The sequence below is a fragment of the Schistocerca serialis genome, chromosome 1, assembly GCF_023864345.2.
Source record: "Schistocerca serialis cubense isolate TAMUIC-IGC-003099 chromosome 1, iqSchSeri2.2, whole genome shotgun sequence".
Lineage (NCBI taxonomy): Eukaryota > Metazoa > Arthropoda > Insecta > Orthoptera > Acrididae > Schistocerca > Schistocerca serialis.
Genome location: NC_064638.1, coordinates 819493761 through 819509019, shown reverse-complemented (window position 1 = coordinate 819509019; position 15259 = coordinate 819493761). Strand labels below are relative to the sequence as shown.

Below are 15259 nucleotides of genomic sequence, written 5' to 3'. Positions count from 1 at the left end.
TCACAGACTTCATTTACCCAGGGTCTTCAACCACGTTTGGCTAGAACATGTTCTCCATTCGCAGTGCAGAGACAGCGTCATCATCCTTGCCTTTAAACCAGGTAAAAACCCAGTGTCTGTTGACAGGTGCTGAACAATTAGCTCCACCATCATGTTCTGCAAACAATGGTAGCCTGGTGGTTATGCTGGGTTATCAAATCGTGGGGCCCTTGGTTTCCATATCATGTGGTGCTGGGAGGCACAGTCCACAACTGGCCATCTGGTTAGGTATGACAAGGTTTCCTAAAAACTAGTATTTCATTGCAGTCTGTTTTGACCTTCATAGGGCACACAGCACTGCTTGGTGACATCACGTTGTATATTAAAACCCAGGAACCTTGTCTTTTGAGGTTCTTGACCAAGTTTGATTCATCAGTTTATATCCCACTTTTTTTTTTTTAAGTTGGTACATAGCTCAGCTCCCCACTGTCCCAAGAGAATGGCATCCCTCAGTGCTCCGTTCTGAGTGTTATGCTCTCTCTTGTTGCCATCAATGGCCTGTGACCTGTGGTTACTCGACTGCCACATGTCGATGACTTTTGGATTTGGCATAGTTCCTAAGCTGTAGACTTGGCTGTACGCTAGCTCCAATGAGCCCTCTGAAGGGGCCCTTCTTAAACCTTTCCTGTGCCTTCCAATTTTGTCCCACAAAAATGTGGGTCATGTATGTTCGTCGTTGTACCACAATTCATACAGACCAAGAACCTAACATGGGTATCCAGTGCTTGGACTTTTTGTGGAGACGTACATTTTGGGGTGCTTCTTTGATGTGAAGGTGATGTACTCTCTGAGGTGACAAAAGTCATGCAATATCATTTCGGTCCTTCTTTTGCCTGGCATAGTTTAGCAGTTTGACATAGCATGGGCTCAACAAATCATTGGAAGTCCCAAACAGAAATATTGACTGTACTGCCTCTACAGCCGACCATAATTGTGAAATTGTTGCTGGTGCAGGATTTTGTGCACAAAGTGACCTCTCGATTATGTTCCATAAATGTTCGATGAGATTCATGTCGGGCAATTAGGTGGCCAAATCATTCATATGAACTGTCCAGAATGTTCTTCAAATCAGGCAAGGTGGTGAACACCATTATAAGGTGCCGGCAGGTCATACAACAAAAGCACTCAACAGCAGCATTCCACTAACGCAGTTATGGTTGGGCACAGAAAAACCATTCTACGGCCGAAAGCCACTTCAGGTAACCAAACCTTTGTTTTCCTGTCATTCAAACACAAAGCCACCGAATTACAAATTAATACAACAATATCACTCTGCACACCGAAAATGTGTGCTTTCAAAACCATTCAAGTAATACAGGATCAAACAACTAATAATACAGTTGATAGTGTCTCTGAAAGTTCGCTCAGGTTCTGTATTGTTGCAGCTGAAGTCATTGACCGATACGACAGTGAGTTTCATGCTAGGAAAACTTAACCTTACGTGGTGCACCCAGAGGCAACCAGCAATCTTTTGCAACAGTGATGAACCAGCCACTTACAATAATAAAAGGACGTAGGCTTACATATTCTGTCCTTTTGCTGACTGACTGACTTCACTCACTTTCACTCGACTACCAGGCCGTATAGTGTCCTCCTCTTTCAAGGAAACCAGTGCCTTTCTTGCCGCAGTTGAATGATACTGAACTCAGAAATACCATTGACAGTATAGAGTATTAAACCAACGGCAATAACTCGTGGATTGCGCCATAGTTTCACGCATACTACAAACTATTGTCTCCCAACTAGCAGCAATGCATTTATGTGGAAACACTCATGCAGGAGCAGAATTCAGTTTCCCACCTTTGTTGTCAGTTTCTTGGGAGCACACACTACCAACGTAGGAAACTATGCAAAGTCTAAATGAACGCCATCAAACATTTTGAGCCAACAAATTAAGCACATCCACCTCTAGAGAAGGCACACTTGTGGTATATCATATCACTCTGCTGTACCCAACGACGCGCCAAAAGGCTGCCCCAATGACCTCTACGTAAAATAACCTCACATCCTACATGCACCAGGCAACACAAAGCTTCACCCAAATACCAGTGTCCAGGGCTTCCAGTAAGATCTGTACTATTCAGCGCCACAGACCAAAAATACCAAAACCGTGTTGGCTGATCCCAACTCTTAATAACGAACTATCAGCAACTACATAACATTGGTGAATACACTTGTAATAATGGAACACCCACAATAGAGCACACAATTCCACAGTGAACTATCAAAACAACATCAGCTGATTTCAACTTGTAGTTACAGAACGCTCACAATACAGCATACACAATTCCACAACAAAGTTACCAAAAATACCCAACATTGGTGAACAGTAAGTCACAGTGACAGGTCTCCAAGTGACTCAGAAATCATAACCCACAATGCACATACTACTGCTGTATGTCAACACAGGCCCTGTGCCTGTCCACCAGCCAGAACTGCCCTCTCCTGCAGACACCCAAGCACCCATTAGCCTCCTCAGTATGCTGGCTGTTGCTCACCATCATTGGTACAGAGTGGCGCCCCGATGATGATTGATAGATTAGCCAAGAGTGAAGTTGTTCCCATCCAATAGACAAAAAGTATCAATGTGCAAAATAAAAAAATAAAAAGCCATGCTATATAGGCAGCTTCAGACTGATCAGTGTAATGGCAAATCTATACAAATTTTTTGCATGTTGGGCCAATCACAGACTTTGTTGGACAGATAAGAAATTAGCTTTCAGCATTTCAGTACAGATTTCGAAGGTCCACATCCACAACTACCAACTTTTTACAAGTGAAGTCTTCTGTTTGGGAAGCCTTTGTGCCTCAACTATGCCTGGCAGCAATCTTACATAAGCATTATGTCACAAATTTCTGACATCTACTCGTAGCCATGGTACATTGGTGGGGCTTCCGAGGCAACCTACCAACTTTTATTAATAATTTATTATCCCATTGTTGTTTCCAAGTTGGTACGACAATTATTAATCAACATATACAGTGAAATCGTGTTCTATAGAGTTCAGCCTTGAGCACTACCCTTTTTGGAGTTGCTATAAACAAAACTGCTGCCATTGCAACACCAAATGTGTTGTAGGCCTTGTATGTTGACAAATTCCATTTGTACTGTAGTTCTACATCATTGCCTTCAGCAGAAGACGAGTTATGGACCCAAATCGTGGGTAGAGTTTTTTTACCTACAAAATACTAGAATTTGATTCACTCACGCACGCGCCCTGAATTATATTTGGGTGGCCAGTGGCTGGAAGTGGTAAAATGCCTTCATAACGTGCCTTCACTTTTTAGGACTGCTTTTTGACCACAAACTGACATGGTTATCACACATAAAGCAGCTTAGTACAACCTAAACTCCTTACATGCCCTCCAAAACACTTCTTGTGGAGCAGATTGACAAGTTCTAGAAATTATAACAGTCATTGATTTTAACCCAACTTGAATACGAATGTGTTACTTGCTGGTCAGTAGGCCTACTAGACCCCAAGACCCCAGTGAAGTCCACTTAGCGACTGTAGGTTTCTGCATGAGCTCTGTTGATAGTCTTGTTGAAGCAGGATTCCACTTTTAAAGATACACCACCACCAAGTCGTAATTAATTACATGGTTAAGATTTAGTATAGTCCAGAACATCCCTCTTACAAGACACTTTTGCAGAACCCTAACATCCATATTCTTAGGAATTGTTTGGAAATGAAGAGGACAGCAGCAGTTAAGACGAAAAGGCATGCATCAGGAGCCTTTTTTCTCTGTGACAACCTCCCTGTTTCCTCCCACAGACAGTACACCCACCCGCCACCCAGCCCCCTATTGTACCAGCCCCTACCAAGAAGTGGCAAACATCATTCTGCCTCTCTCGGAGAGAAGAACCTGTAGTCTTGTGTTGCATCCATGTTGGTCATACTTACGTCACACATACTACCACAAGAGAACTTTTCCTCAGTGCAACAGCTGAGTGACCCTGACAGTCTGCCTCATCCTTGAAGCAAATCCAGACACTCTTGACCTACAGTGTATATTGCATCTTGACAAATCATTGCCACAGATCATAGCTGATGATACAGTGAAAACAATTCAGATTTTAAACTTCCTATTGGAAAGTGAATATGACCAGAGGATTTAAAACACTCTCTCTACTACTTGAACTCTTATCTATGTCATTTGTCTTAGCATCCGTAATACATAGAATGACTTTTCTTTAGTGTCAGTTCAGAGCTCTTATATATAAAGAAGTAGTATTTTTATATTTTAAATAAATTCATTCCTGTAATTTGTTTCTAGCTTGGCGATACCATGGGTCAAGCAACAGCTCAGATGAATGTGTCGGATCTGCGCAAGGTCCTAGGTCTGCCAGTCACTGACTTGTCTCCAGAGAGTCAGCAGCTCCTGACATCACTGTCTGACCAGGGATCACCAGCTTGTTTACGCAGATATAGGGTGAGGAGACACAGCATGGAACAACTGGATCTTATAAAGGTGCAGTAAGCAATTGGTGATGGAGATTGAACTGGATACATTGATGCCTCTTCAGGGTACTGCTGCCATTACTAACTGCTTGCTGGGTGTTTAAAACACTGGATGGGTATGCTTTGCGTTTGGGAGCACTAACATTGACTTCCGTCTGTCACGAAACCCAGCTAACAAATAGGTTGTCATTATTCCAGGCAGATAACGCCTAATCATATGTGGCTAAAAGATTTATAGCAAATAGGGCTACTGCAACTTTCCTTGCATTTTATCCATGGGAAATATCTTATTCAGTGAATTGTCTACAATAATTTTTCACAGAAAAGATTTCCTTCGTGTCCAATAGAAAACTGTATTTGTATGTGAAGGGAATGTTCCATATTAGGCAAGGCACACCTTTTGTGATCTGTGACAGATACAAGTGACTGCAGGTAAACACATTATATCATAAATTGTTTCAGTTTCTGGGTATTTGGTGCAATGAAAAGTTCTCACTTTGCCTTTTGATTCTTCTACAGTTATTTGCATTACTGAACTCAATCTGTTTTGTATTGTAATAGTTTGAAGTGCATCTGCCAATGAGGAAAGATCCGATACACATATATAATACACAATTCTTGTGTAGTATTACACAAACCATTCACGTTAATGTGACCACTGCCAATATCTTGACATCAATGTGCAATAACCACTTACAGACAGCAGTTGGAAGCACTAACATTGGGGGATATTTAAAGCATGTTGGGGGACATAGAAAACAGTGTAGTCATTGTTGTAATGCGGAAAGGGAGCAGTTATTCTGACACTGAAATGGGCTTGATCATTGTCTTTCGTCCCAAGGATAGAAGCATTTCTGAAATGGCTAAGTTTGTAAACTGTTAGTGTGACCATGGCTAAAGTATACCATGAATGGAAAAATGGTGCTATCCAGAACTGGTACTGAGGCAACTGTCGTGAACTGTGGGCCATAGGTGATCAGTGAATGATGGCTGCAAAGGTGTGTACAGGCAAAGATAGACATGCAAATTTTGAGTGACTGACCACCCGGACGAACCAAGGGCCTACTAACAGTGTCTCCTCACTGACTGTTTAGCAAACGATGCTGTGCATGCGCCTCTGCAGCAGGTGCCTGGTTCACACAGCCATGCTGACTGCTGTTCATCAGTGACAAAGGCTGGAATTTGCATGCCAGTACCACAACTAGATGTTCACTAAGTGGCAGTAGGAGGCCTTTTCAGATGAATCATTTTTTATGTTCCATCAGACGGATGTCCATTGTGCGTGTATGGTGTGAAATGTCTGAAAGCAAACACCTTGCACGCATTATGGTCTGAGAAATGATTTATTGGCATTCCCTGGCTAATCTCGTCATTCTGGAAGGCACAATGGATCTATCCTTGGGGACCACGCCCACCTCTACATGCAGTTTGTTTTTCCGTGGCACGATGGCATCTACCAACAGAGCACTGCAACATGTCACAGAGCTCAGAGAGTACGTGTGTGATTTGGAGAGAATTAGTATGAGTTTACTGTACTGCCTTGGCCATCAAACACCCCAGATTTCAACGCAGTCATGAATTTGTGGGACATCTTGAATGGGCTGTTCTTACCATGGATCCTCAACAGAGAAAACTGGTGCACCTGGGCATGGCACTGGAATTGACATGGCTTGACATCCCTGTCAGTACTTTCCAGAACTTCATTGACATCTTTCCTGCATGTCTCGCACTGTGAAAGGTGGTTATTTCAGCTTTTGACAGGTGGTCACATTAATGTAACTGGGTAGTGTATATTACTTGTATTACAGCTAATTCTGTATGTATTTAGTTTGGAGTGCCCATCAGATACATGCTGAGTGTAATGTATTTGATTGGGGTACAGTCAACCTAGTCACTACATACAGTTAAAGTTAGCAATTTCAAATCTTGACTGTCTCTTGATCTCCAGTTTTGTTGTGTGGACTTTATTCGCATTGTTTATCAGTACCCTTTCAACACAGGAACTTTTGGATCTAGAAGTTCACAATGCATGTTTAACTGTGGCATGGTAGTGTACTTGACTCTACCTTATGGCAGATATGAACCACAGGCTGTTTCAGAAGGAGTAGTAAATATTTTGAATGAAACCTTCCATATTAAATGTGTGCAGTTCTTATTGGTTACAGAGATAGAACTTTCAGAATGGAACCCAAACAAATAATGACAGAAGATGTTACACAAAGACAAATGATTAAGTTCGAAACTTATTTTCTAAAATTCCATCTCCAATTTCAGTGAACTTTCTAATTCCCTTAACACCACCATGTGTAGCTCTTTTGAAGTCATCTTGGCCTTCTTTTATGAGGACAGCAGTATTCATATTCTGAATGATCGCACTTGTAATAACAGGGTTTATGCGTCGCGGGACAACTGGGAGATCCAGGAAAAACCTGGGAATTTTTTAGAATTCTGAAAATTTTTCATTGTTTTTGTTTTCAGTTAAATTTTTGTAACTTTTCTTAAATCAAAATGATTAAGGCCCGGGGCCTTGGTGATCTAAGAATGTTACTATTTCTGGCAGTCAGTTTTGTAGGGAATGTTAGGTTTAGGTGATGTCACCTGATAGCTTGGATGTGTAGGGGGGTCCCCATCAATGTGGAAGGACATATGCATCCTTATTGCCAAAATATCATTTTCCATAATGCTGGAAGCTCGTCCTTTAAGAACATCTGGGTAATGGGTCCCCATAAAACAGTTCAGTAACACAAGAGACACAGTCATCCGATTGTCTACCATGACATACCATAGACTTACAAAGAAGTGTTCTTGAAAATATCTTTCGGTAAAGGCATGTGGGTTTTAGTCTGATCACTGATGAAAGTTTGATACTGTCATGAGTGAAAGGGCCTTAATCAATAAATAATATTAATGAGGTTACTCAGTGATTTGCAATTATCCAACAGCAAAACTCCAGTTGTCTACCTTTATCTCCTTCTCGAAGGTGTTGAATCCATTGTAAATAAGGATAGATTCCATGCATATATAATGTCCACCATATTCTTGTATGTGGAATATCGATATGTGTAGAAATTCTGTTTGGTGTTGTTAAAATACCACGTTCTGTCAACTTAATAATGCTGTTCATTTGCATATTCAAAGGAAATCTGACTGCTTGGCATTACAACAGTCTTGTGCAGTTTATTGAAAATGTGAATAAATACTCTTGACTCTAGTACTCTGTGGTTGGAAATCATCTGCCACATTCACGCAAGCAGCAGCAATGTTTCAATTCCAAGACACAAACACAAATACCATTTCAGCATACTTAGCATTTGCAGCATACACAATATGCTTAAATGATACTGTGGGATTGGTTAACGAATCACAGTCACAGTTGAAAAATTCATTTATGTATAATCAAGCACAATTTCACATCTTGAAGTTCAAAACAAAAATTACATTTGATAAATAAACCCATAGAAAATAGAGTACTGACACACAAAATGAAAAGCTAGCTCTGTAATCGGCTGTATCTCTGTAACCAAAATAGCTGGACATATGTTGTACAGAATGTTATATTGGATCAATCTGTTTTGCCACTTCCTAAAATATTTACTTTCCTTCCTGAACCATACTGTATTTCCTGATGACCTTTTATAAAAATTTCATACTGTCTACCAGCTTTCACCTGATGTAATGAGCTTTCCTGTCAGCTGCATGATATCTATCATGTGCAGCTTCAGTCAAAATTCCACCACAAATTTCAAACAACTTTCCGACTGTTGATGTTGTTATCTTTCAAAAAGTGGCTGTGTTCTATGATGGGGCATTTTACTTTCACAGTGTTTTTAAGTAAAATCAAAAGAAACGGGTAATAGTGGTTTTCTAAATGCGTGTTCACACTTGTAATGCAGACAGGATTGTAGCCTCTCCCCGATGTTATTCAATCTGTATATTGAGCAAGCAGTGAAGTAAACAAAAGAAAAGTTCGGAGTAGGTATTAAAATCCATGATGAAGAAATAAAAACTTTGAGGTTCGCCGGTGACATTGTAATTCTGTCAGAGACCGCAAAGGACTTAGAAGAGCAGTTGAACGGAATGGATAGTGTATTGAAAGGAGGATATAAGATGAACATCAACAAAAGCAAAACAAGGATAATGGAATGTAGTCGAATTAAATCGGGTGATGCTGACAGTATTAGATTAGGAAATGAGACACTTAAAGTAATAAAGGAGTTTTGCTATTTGGGGAGCAAAATAACTGATGATGGTTGAAGTAGAGAGGATATAAAATGTAGACTGGCAATGGCAAGGAAAGTATTTCTGAAGAAGAGGAATTTGTTTACATCGAGTATAGATTTAAGTTTCAGGAAGTCGTTTCTGAAAGTATTTGTGTGGAGTGTAGCCATGTATGGAAGTGAAACATGGACAATAACGAGTTTGGACAAGAAGATAATAGAAGCTTTTGAAATGTGGTGCTACAGAAGAATGCTGAAGATTAGATGGGTAGATCACATAACTAATGAGGAGGTATTGAATAGGACTGGGGAGAAGAGAAGTTTGTGGCACAACTTGACTAGAAGAAGGGATCGGTTGGTAAGACATGTTCTGAGGCGTCAAGGGATCACCAATTTAGTATTGGGGGGCAGCATGGAGGGTAAAAATCGTAGAGGGAGACCAAGAGATGAATACACTAAACAGATACAGAAGGATGTAGTTTGCAGTAAGTACTGGGAGATGAAGAAGCTTGCACAGGATAGGGTAGCATGGAGAGCTGCATCAAACCAGTCTCTGGACTGAAGACCACAACAACAACACATATTTAATTTTATGGTACACAAAACAGCAAGTTATTAGCTAATAGGCAGTAAAGAGTGCACATTTTCTGAAGATTTCTTGTTCTCCCAGTTGCAAATAATCCCAACCAGTATTAATTGCGAGGTGTTTTTTTAAAAGTATGGCAGGATGTCAGACCAGCTGACTGGGAGGAGGAAAGGCACAATAGGACATTTTAATTTCCACTGCCCTGAATATAGTTTGATTGCATTCATTATAAAATATTACGTGTTTGGATTCCACTGAATGAAATAGATAGAAGAATGCTGTGGGAAGAAGTGTGGTACTGCACTTTGGAACTCTTAAGACCCAATAACATGTCTTACATTTCCTCAAACACGTATGTTTTATGTATTAGACTCTTCAGAAAAATGTGTGCTACGAAATGAACAAATTTTTGAAAAGTCTATTTTTTTTTTAATTTTTGGCATCCAACCTTAAACGCTTGATGGAGAGGGGAGGGGAGGGGGGGGGGGGAGGCGCCACTATCTACTATTGCCCCAGTTCGGAAATATCATAGATCCGGGGCTGGTGCACAGAGCAGTCTGTGTTTTGGTGGGGAGAAGGTAGTCTCCACGTAACCTGTGTTTACGTGTAGTCGTTGTGCTGTTTCCTCTTGGTTTATTGCTCTCACGTCAAATGAAAACAAAACGGATTTCAAGGGTCGGGAGCTATCAAGTGAATTAAAATACATTCACATAATTATGGAAGGCTAAAATATGTTATTAGTTTCATATTTTATTTGCACCTTCATTACAGAGTCAAGCATTAATCGCCTTGCAGAACAATGACGTTATTTACATCCGAATCTGGATTGGTATGGTTCACAAAATTCCGATGCTCTTGGAATATCCTCTAATGTCTTGTTTTTATTTTTTAAATGCTTTACACGTACAAACATACGGGCTTTCTGCGTCGTCATAACTGTTCAAGCACGATGACTCCCGTTATCTGGCGCGCTCTGGCAACTGCTGAAATGAACCTATTTCGAAAAGGTCGCATGAAAATACTGCGAATGGTTGTTTTTAAAAGCATTACTTTCAAGTAAATTTCATTATACGTGAGATGACCTATGTGCAAAAATGTACAATGAATTTCTTAAATCACAGAGCGTTTGACTCTCATTTAAAAATCAGCTCTTTGAGGACGACCGTGTAGAAGTTTCAAGCCCAGAAGATCAGACATTTATGTCGTCATTAAAAATTTTACTGGCACATTTGTGTGATGTATCTTAAAGTGTAGCACGCACAAAAAAGATCAACATTGTACATGAAAGCTTAGCTTCTCATGCAGCTTATTAATCTTCGAGACCAATATTATATATGAAAGCTTTTCTTTTCTTGTAGAAACATTGTATAAATTTTTAAACCATCAACTTTTTGTGTTTGTGTGTTCGCGCTACCTAACAGTGCTGTTGCTATTGGCCGACTACATCACATGTCCTATGCTCTGAATATCCGCTGTCATCAGCTTGCGAGATCACGTGACGATCAGTAGCTGGCTTACAAAAGCGCGTCACAATCTTGATTTCAATGCTTCGGAAAGTAACATGTGGTGTTTGGTGGAGTTTGAGTTTATACTTTCGTAATATGAAAATATGCAGTGTACATGTTGCTGCACATCAAACATCTTTCCAAAACGTGTTTTCTTTCCCGAGTTTTGTTTTCTAAAGTTCCAGGAAATTCTATGCTGGTGTATAAAATTATAATCATTGAATAAATGATAAGTTTTACAGTTCCGAGAAAAAGTATAAAGTCACTAAACACGGAAAAAGTGCATTTTCACCCGGAAGAAAGTGTGTTTTTAACTGGGATATACAGAAATTTTTTTCCCTGGTCCACGTATACACCCAGAATAGATGGTAATATTTCCATGTTCCAAGCTGTTCGTAAACATTTGTCATGTATGTCTTTTGAAAAATTACAGAAACTAGTCCCCACCCCCTTTCCCCTTCCCTTGGCTCACAAGTGCACGCATTCATCCGCCCCCTCCGTAAGAGAAACACACGTCACGCACACACGATTGCCAACACTAGCATCTTGAGAATGGTGTGTGTGTGCTGCAAGCCTTATGTGAGTGTCTTTTAATTGTGCCTGTTTGCAACTTGATGTGTCTTGTTTATGGTAATAGCAATCTTTCTTTTCCTACGTAGTTGGTATTCCTACCTGGAGTTTCCATTGTTAGATCACAAATAGTTCAGTCGTTATATTTCATAGTACTTTGTCACCCACGGGATACAACCATTTAAGCAGAGAGGCTCTAAGGCTCTAATGGTCACATCTATAGGAAATCGTGCAGAAACAATGATGATGACATCACTAGGAATGAATTCTGGAAATACATTTAACAGAGACTACAAAGTGATTGGTTTTCACTGTGTTTTGTGGTTAGGCAGCATGGTATCAGTCAATAATGATTGTATACAGTTTTATATGGATGCTTAACATGGCATGCCATGTATTGTTACAAAGCAGATATCTTCTTCTCATGCAGGTGTTCAGTATAAGTTCTGAAGTTAGCTCCACCATAACATTTGCAGTAGCTCTAGTTGCTCTAGAGTAAGGTCCGGAGTGACCTGGCCATTAGTGTTCTGGTGTCACTATAGATATTGTTTTAATTTTTAATTTGGAGTATGCCAGTCAAATCTCAAGAATTGCTTACAGTACCTTTGTCTGCCAATTGTAGTTTGTAACAAATCCTTTATACTAACATATAAGCATTACACATTTATTTAGTTACTAATGCTGCAAATTGTTGGCAGGTTTATAAAACTTTTTGGATAGCTTTGATAAGGTAACTCAGATTTAACAACTGCCAGTGCTAGAATTACTGTAAGTTTGTATCTCACTCATATTACCCATTGTACATGACAGTTATTCTGTTTGATGTTTTACATGCATTAGTTGACTGGGTTTTCAGAGGTGCATTTTCAGCATGACAATACTGTTCATTTTGACCATGATATGACTTTGATCTTTCACATTGTTTAGTGTTGGCCTCTTAGTTTGTTCAGTAACAAAATGTAAATGCTATTTATCCACAGTGTCACCTCCACCCTATTAATGCAGTTGTGGTTGAAATAATTGTTCGAAAAGATGATTTTGACGGTGTCAGTTAGTTTGAAGCGTGGCTAGATGTTATTAGTCAGTTTGAGGATATGGTGACTGATTCAATTAATGAGTAAGAAGAAAATAAAAACATGCAATAATGGTATTATTTTGTGTGTCATTGCTGGTCTTAGTTCTCCCTCTGTAGCTGAAGAATGTAAACATACTCCTTCGATGAAGCTGTACGCCAGTTTTTGAGAAATATTAAGACAGAGCAACTATTGTGGGCTATGGGCATTATGAGCAATCTACAGACCTATTGGAAAATTTACCCCAGCTGCTTTATTTTAATGTTGTTGTTTTTCCTTTCTGGGCATTTAAAGGAGATATTGTAGTGTGTTCATTACATTGCATCACATTTAAATGTTATCAGTGCATGAACATTATTGGTATTTTTCTTGTTACACTACGCTTTTCACTACTGTTTCACAAGTTATTGCGCAGTGAGAATACAGAGTATATACAAGCCCTCTGTACTGTGTGCACAATAATAAAGTAACATAAGACAAACCAGGTACTGCAACATGTAATTTTTATGTAAATTTAGCATGTGAAGAAAGTGTGGAAGGGTCATAAAGCTCATCAAATATGATGTCATATATTAAACACCTATTCAAAGGGTTTACGAGGTGCTTATGAGTCTCCAGAAGGAAAGGCTGTGTGAGGGTACATATTCGTAAACTCTGATGAAACGGGGGAAATATTTCACTGTTCTGCTAGACCAGCTCTTTCCATTGATCTATTCATGCGAGCTGGTTCACACTCAAGCCACAACAGTAAGCTGGCTCAGAGGTAATAATGATATGGGAAGGGGAGGAGAAGGGAGAGGAGGGAGGAATTGGAATAAGATAGCTCTTCATTAAAAACTGCTGTCGAAGAATCTATTCTATAGCTGCTAATGTTATTTCTACAGAGATGTATCACTTCACAATGGCTAATTGACACCTCTTTAGGTAAATTTATTTTCTAAGACTGTTGCATTGATGAGCAATTGAAATGAAACTTAAATTTCTTTTAACTGATGAAGTGCATAACATGGAACATCAAAGTACAAAACAAGCTATGTCTTACTACTGATGTAGCCTTATGATTAATTCATTTTCAGACAGAGTTTAAATTAATATCAATGTAATGTAATGAACACACTACAATATCTCCTTTAAATGCCCAGAAAGGAAAAACAACAACATTAAAATAAAGCAGCTGGAGTAAATTTTCCAATAGGTCTGTAATTTTGTGACTATTTTATTCACATGTTAAGCATGAAAATACTGCATGTCAATGAATACTACTTATTTTGCTTTTCAGTAAGCATCAGGTCTTTGGTACCACTTTCTGAGTGCTACTAATCTGAAGATAAGCTTTTAAGATGAAGTCTGTCAGTGGGCTTCTGTAGGCGGATTTAATCTTCTTTTTTACGGAATAAGGCTTGCCCACACAAGTACGCAAATACAAACATTGAATTAACCACAGCTGCAAACTTGTGAAGTCATGAAAGTTTATGTTGAGGAAAATTCCTGCGCAAGTCTGCTAGACTTATTTTATTATAGGACTTATTGCACAACTGCCTGTCACTCTGCAGATCTGTAAGTTCTATCTGTAGCAAGAAATCGTACTGTGATGTGTTGTAGATTTATGTTGCTATGTCTGACCTTCGCTGTGAAGTTGCTAACCCAGCCATCATACTACTTTTCATCGATTTAAAGTGAGTTGCTCTCCACATTGAGCACTGTGGTGTAAGTATATACACTTGTGCGTAAGGCTACTGCAAACCTAAAACATTTGTCTGAAGATAGTGGCGTAGTTTGCCCTTTCCTGCACTACATAATGACGTCTGATTGATCAGTTTTACCTCGGGCACTCACTTTGCAGGTGGTGAGCACTTGCAAAAACAGAAGGGAAAAAGTTAAAGTGACAAATTAAAGCCATTTAAAACTTTCATTTGTAATAGTATTTTAAAAAAAGAAAAAAAACAGTAACAGTGTAACAAATTTTTTGCAGTGTTGACGAGCATAATCCTTGTTGACAGATAATATAAACCTACAAGTTACTTTTAATTAAGATAAAATTTTTGATAACTTCATTGTATACAGAAACCCGTAAAACATTTTACTGCTACAGAAGCAACAAGAAAAATTCAGCAATTTGCACCTCATAAGTTTTGAACCTGAACATGAATCTAAAACTCGGCATGGAGAGTATAGTGACAAGAATAATTCAAGAGCGACACGATTGGGTATCTAGTGACTTATGAAATGGAAGTCAATGTTTGCTGCAAAAAGTATAATCCACATTGGATCTTGAAATGTGGGATCCTTAAATCAACATACGTTAACCTGCTGTGCTGCGAATGTTGGGTTGGTTCATTTCTTGGTCTGAGCGGACCTGAAAGGGAAGTTTGAATCACAGCAGTGCCAACAACCTAAGTGACCATTTGATGTGGCTAAACTAAAAGACAAATAAGTAGAAAGTACATTTGTAACCAGCCTTAGAAATCGATTCCAGGCACTTCAAGAACAACCTGATGAAGCGGAAACACAGTGGTTTAAATTCAAGGATTCTCTGAGTACACGTGCTGAAGAGGCATTTGAACAACAGAAAAGAACACAGAAACAGTAGTGGATTCAAGGCCGAACTTGGCATTGATAGACGAAAGAAAGATGGCAAAGCAACAATGCCAACAAGCTAAATATCAAGAAGAGCTTCAAGTAACTATATGAAAATACTCAGAGTGGAAAGATAGAGAAGTTCAAAATGCTGCCTCTCAAAATGACACCAGGTCATTATAACACACCATTTGCAAACTTACTGAAACCCACAGTTTTTCAAACTCCC

At 39.3% G+C, this 15259-nt stretch overlaps 1 protein-coding gene across 3 annotated transcripts in view; it reads left to right on the top strand.

Annotated features, from left to right (window-relative positions):
• LOC126484347 (G-protein-signaling modulator 2) overlaps nt 1-15259 on the top strand; it is a 142543-nt gene that overhangs the window by 41740 nt on the left and 85544 nt on the right. For 2 of the 3 annotated variants that reach the window (XR_007587841.1, XM_050107809.1), the window contains exon 9: nt 4318-4512. Coding sequence is in view for 2 of the 3 variants with exons in the window: in XM_050107809.1 (XP_049963766.1) it covers nt 4318-4512 (195 nt within the window). In the remaining variant the exon portion in view is untranslated. The remainder of the gene's footprint in view (nt 1-4317; nt 4513-15259) is intronic. The other variant, XM_050107821.1, reaches the window with a different exon arrangement.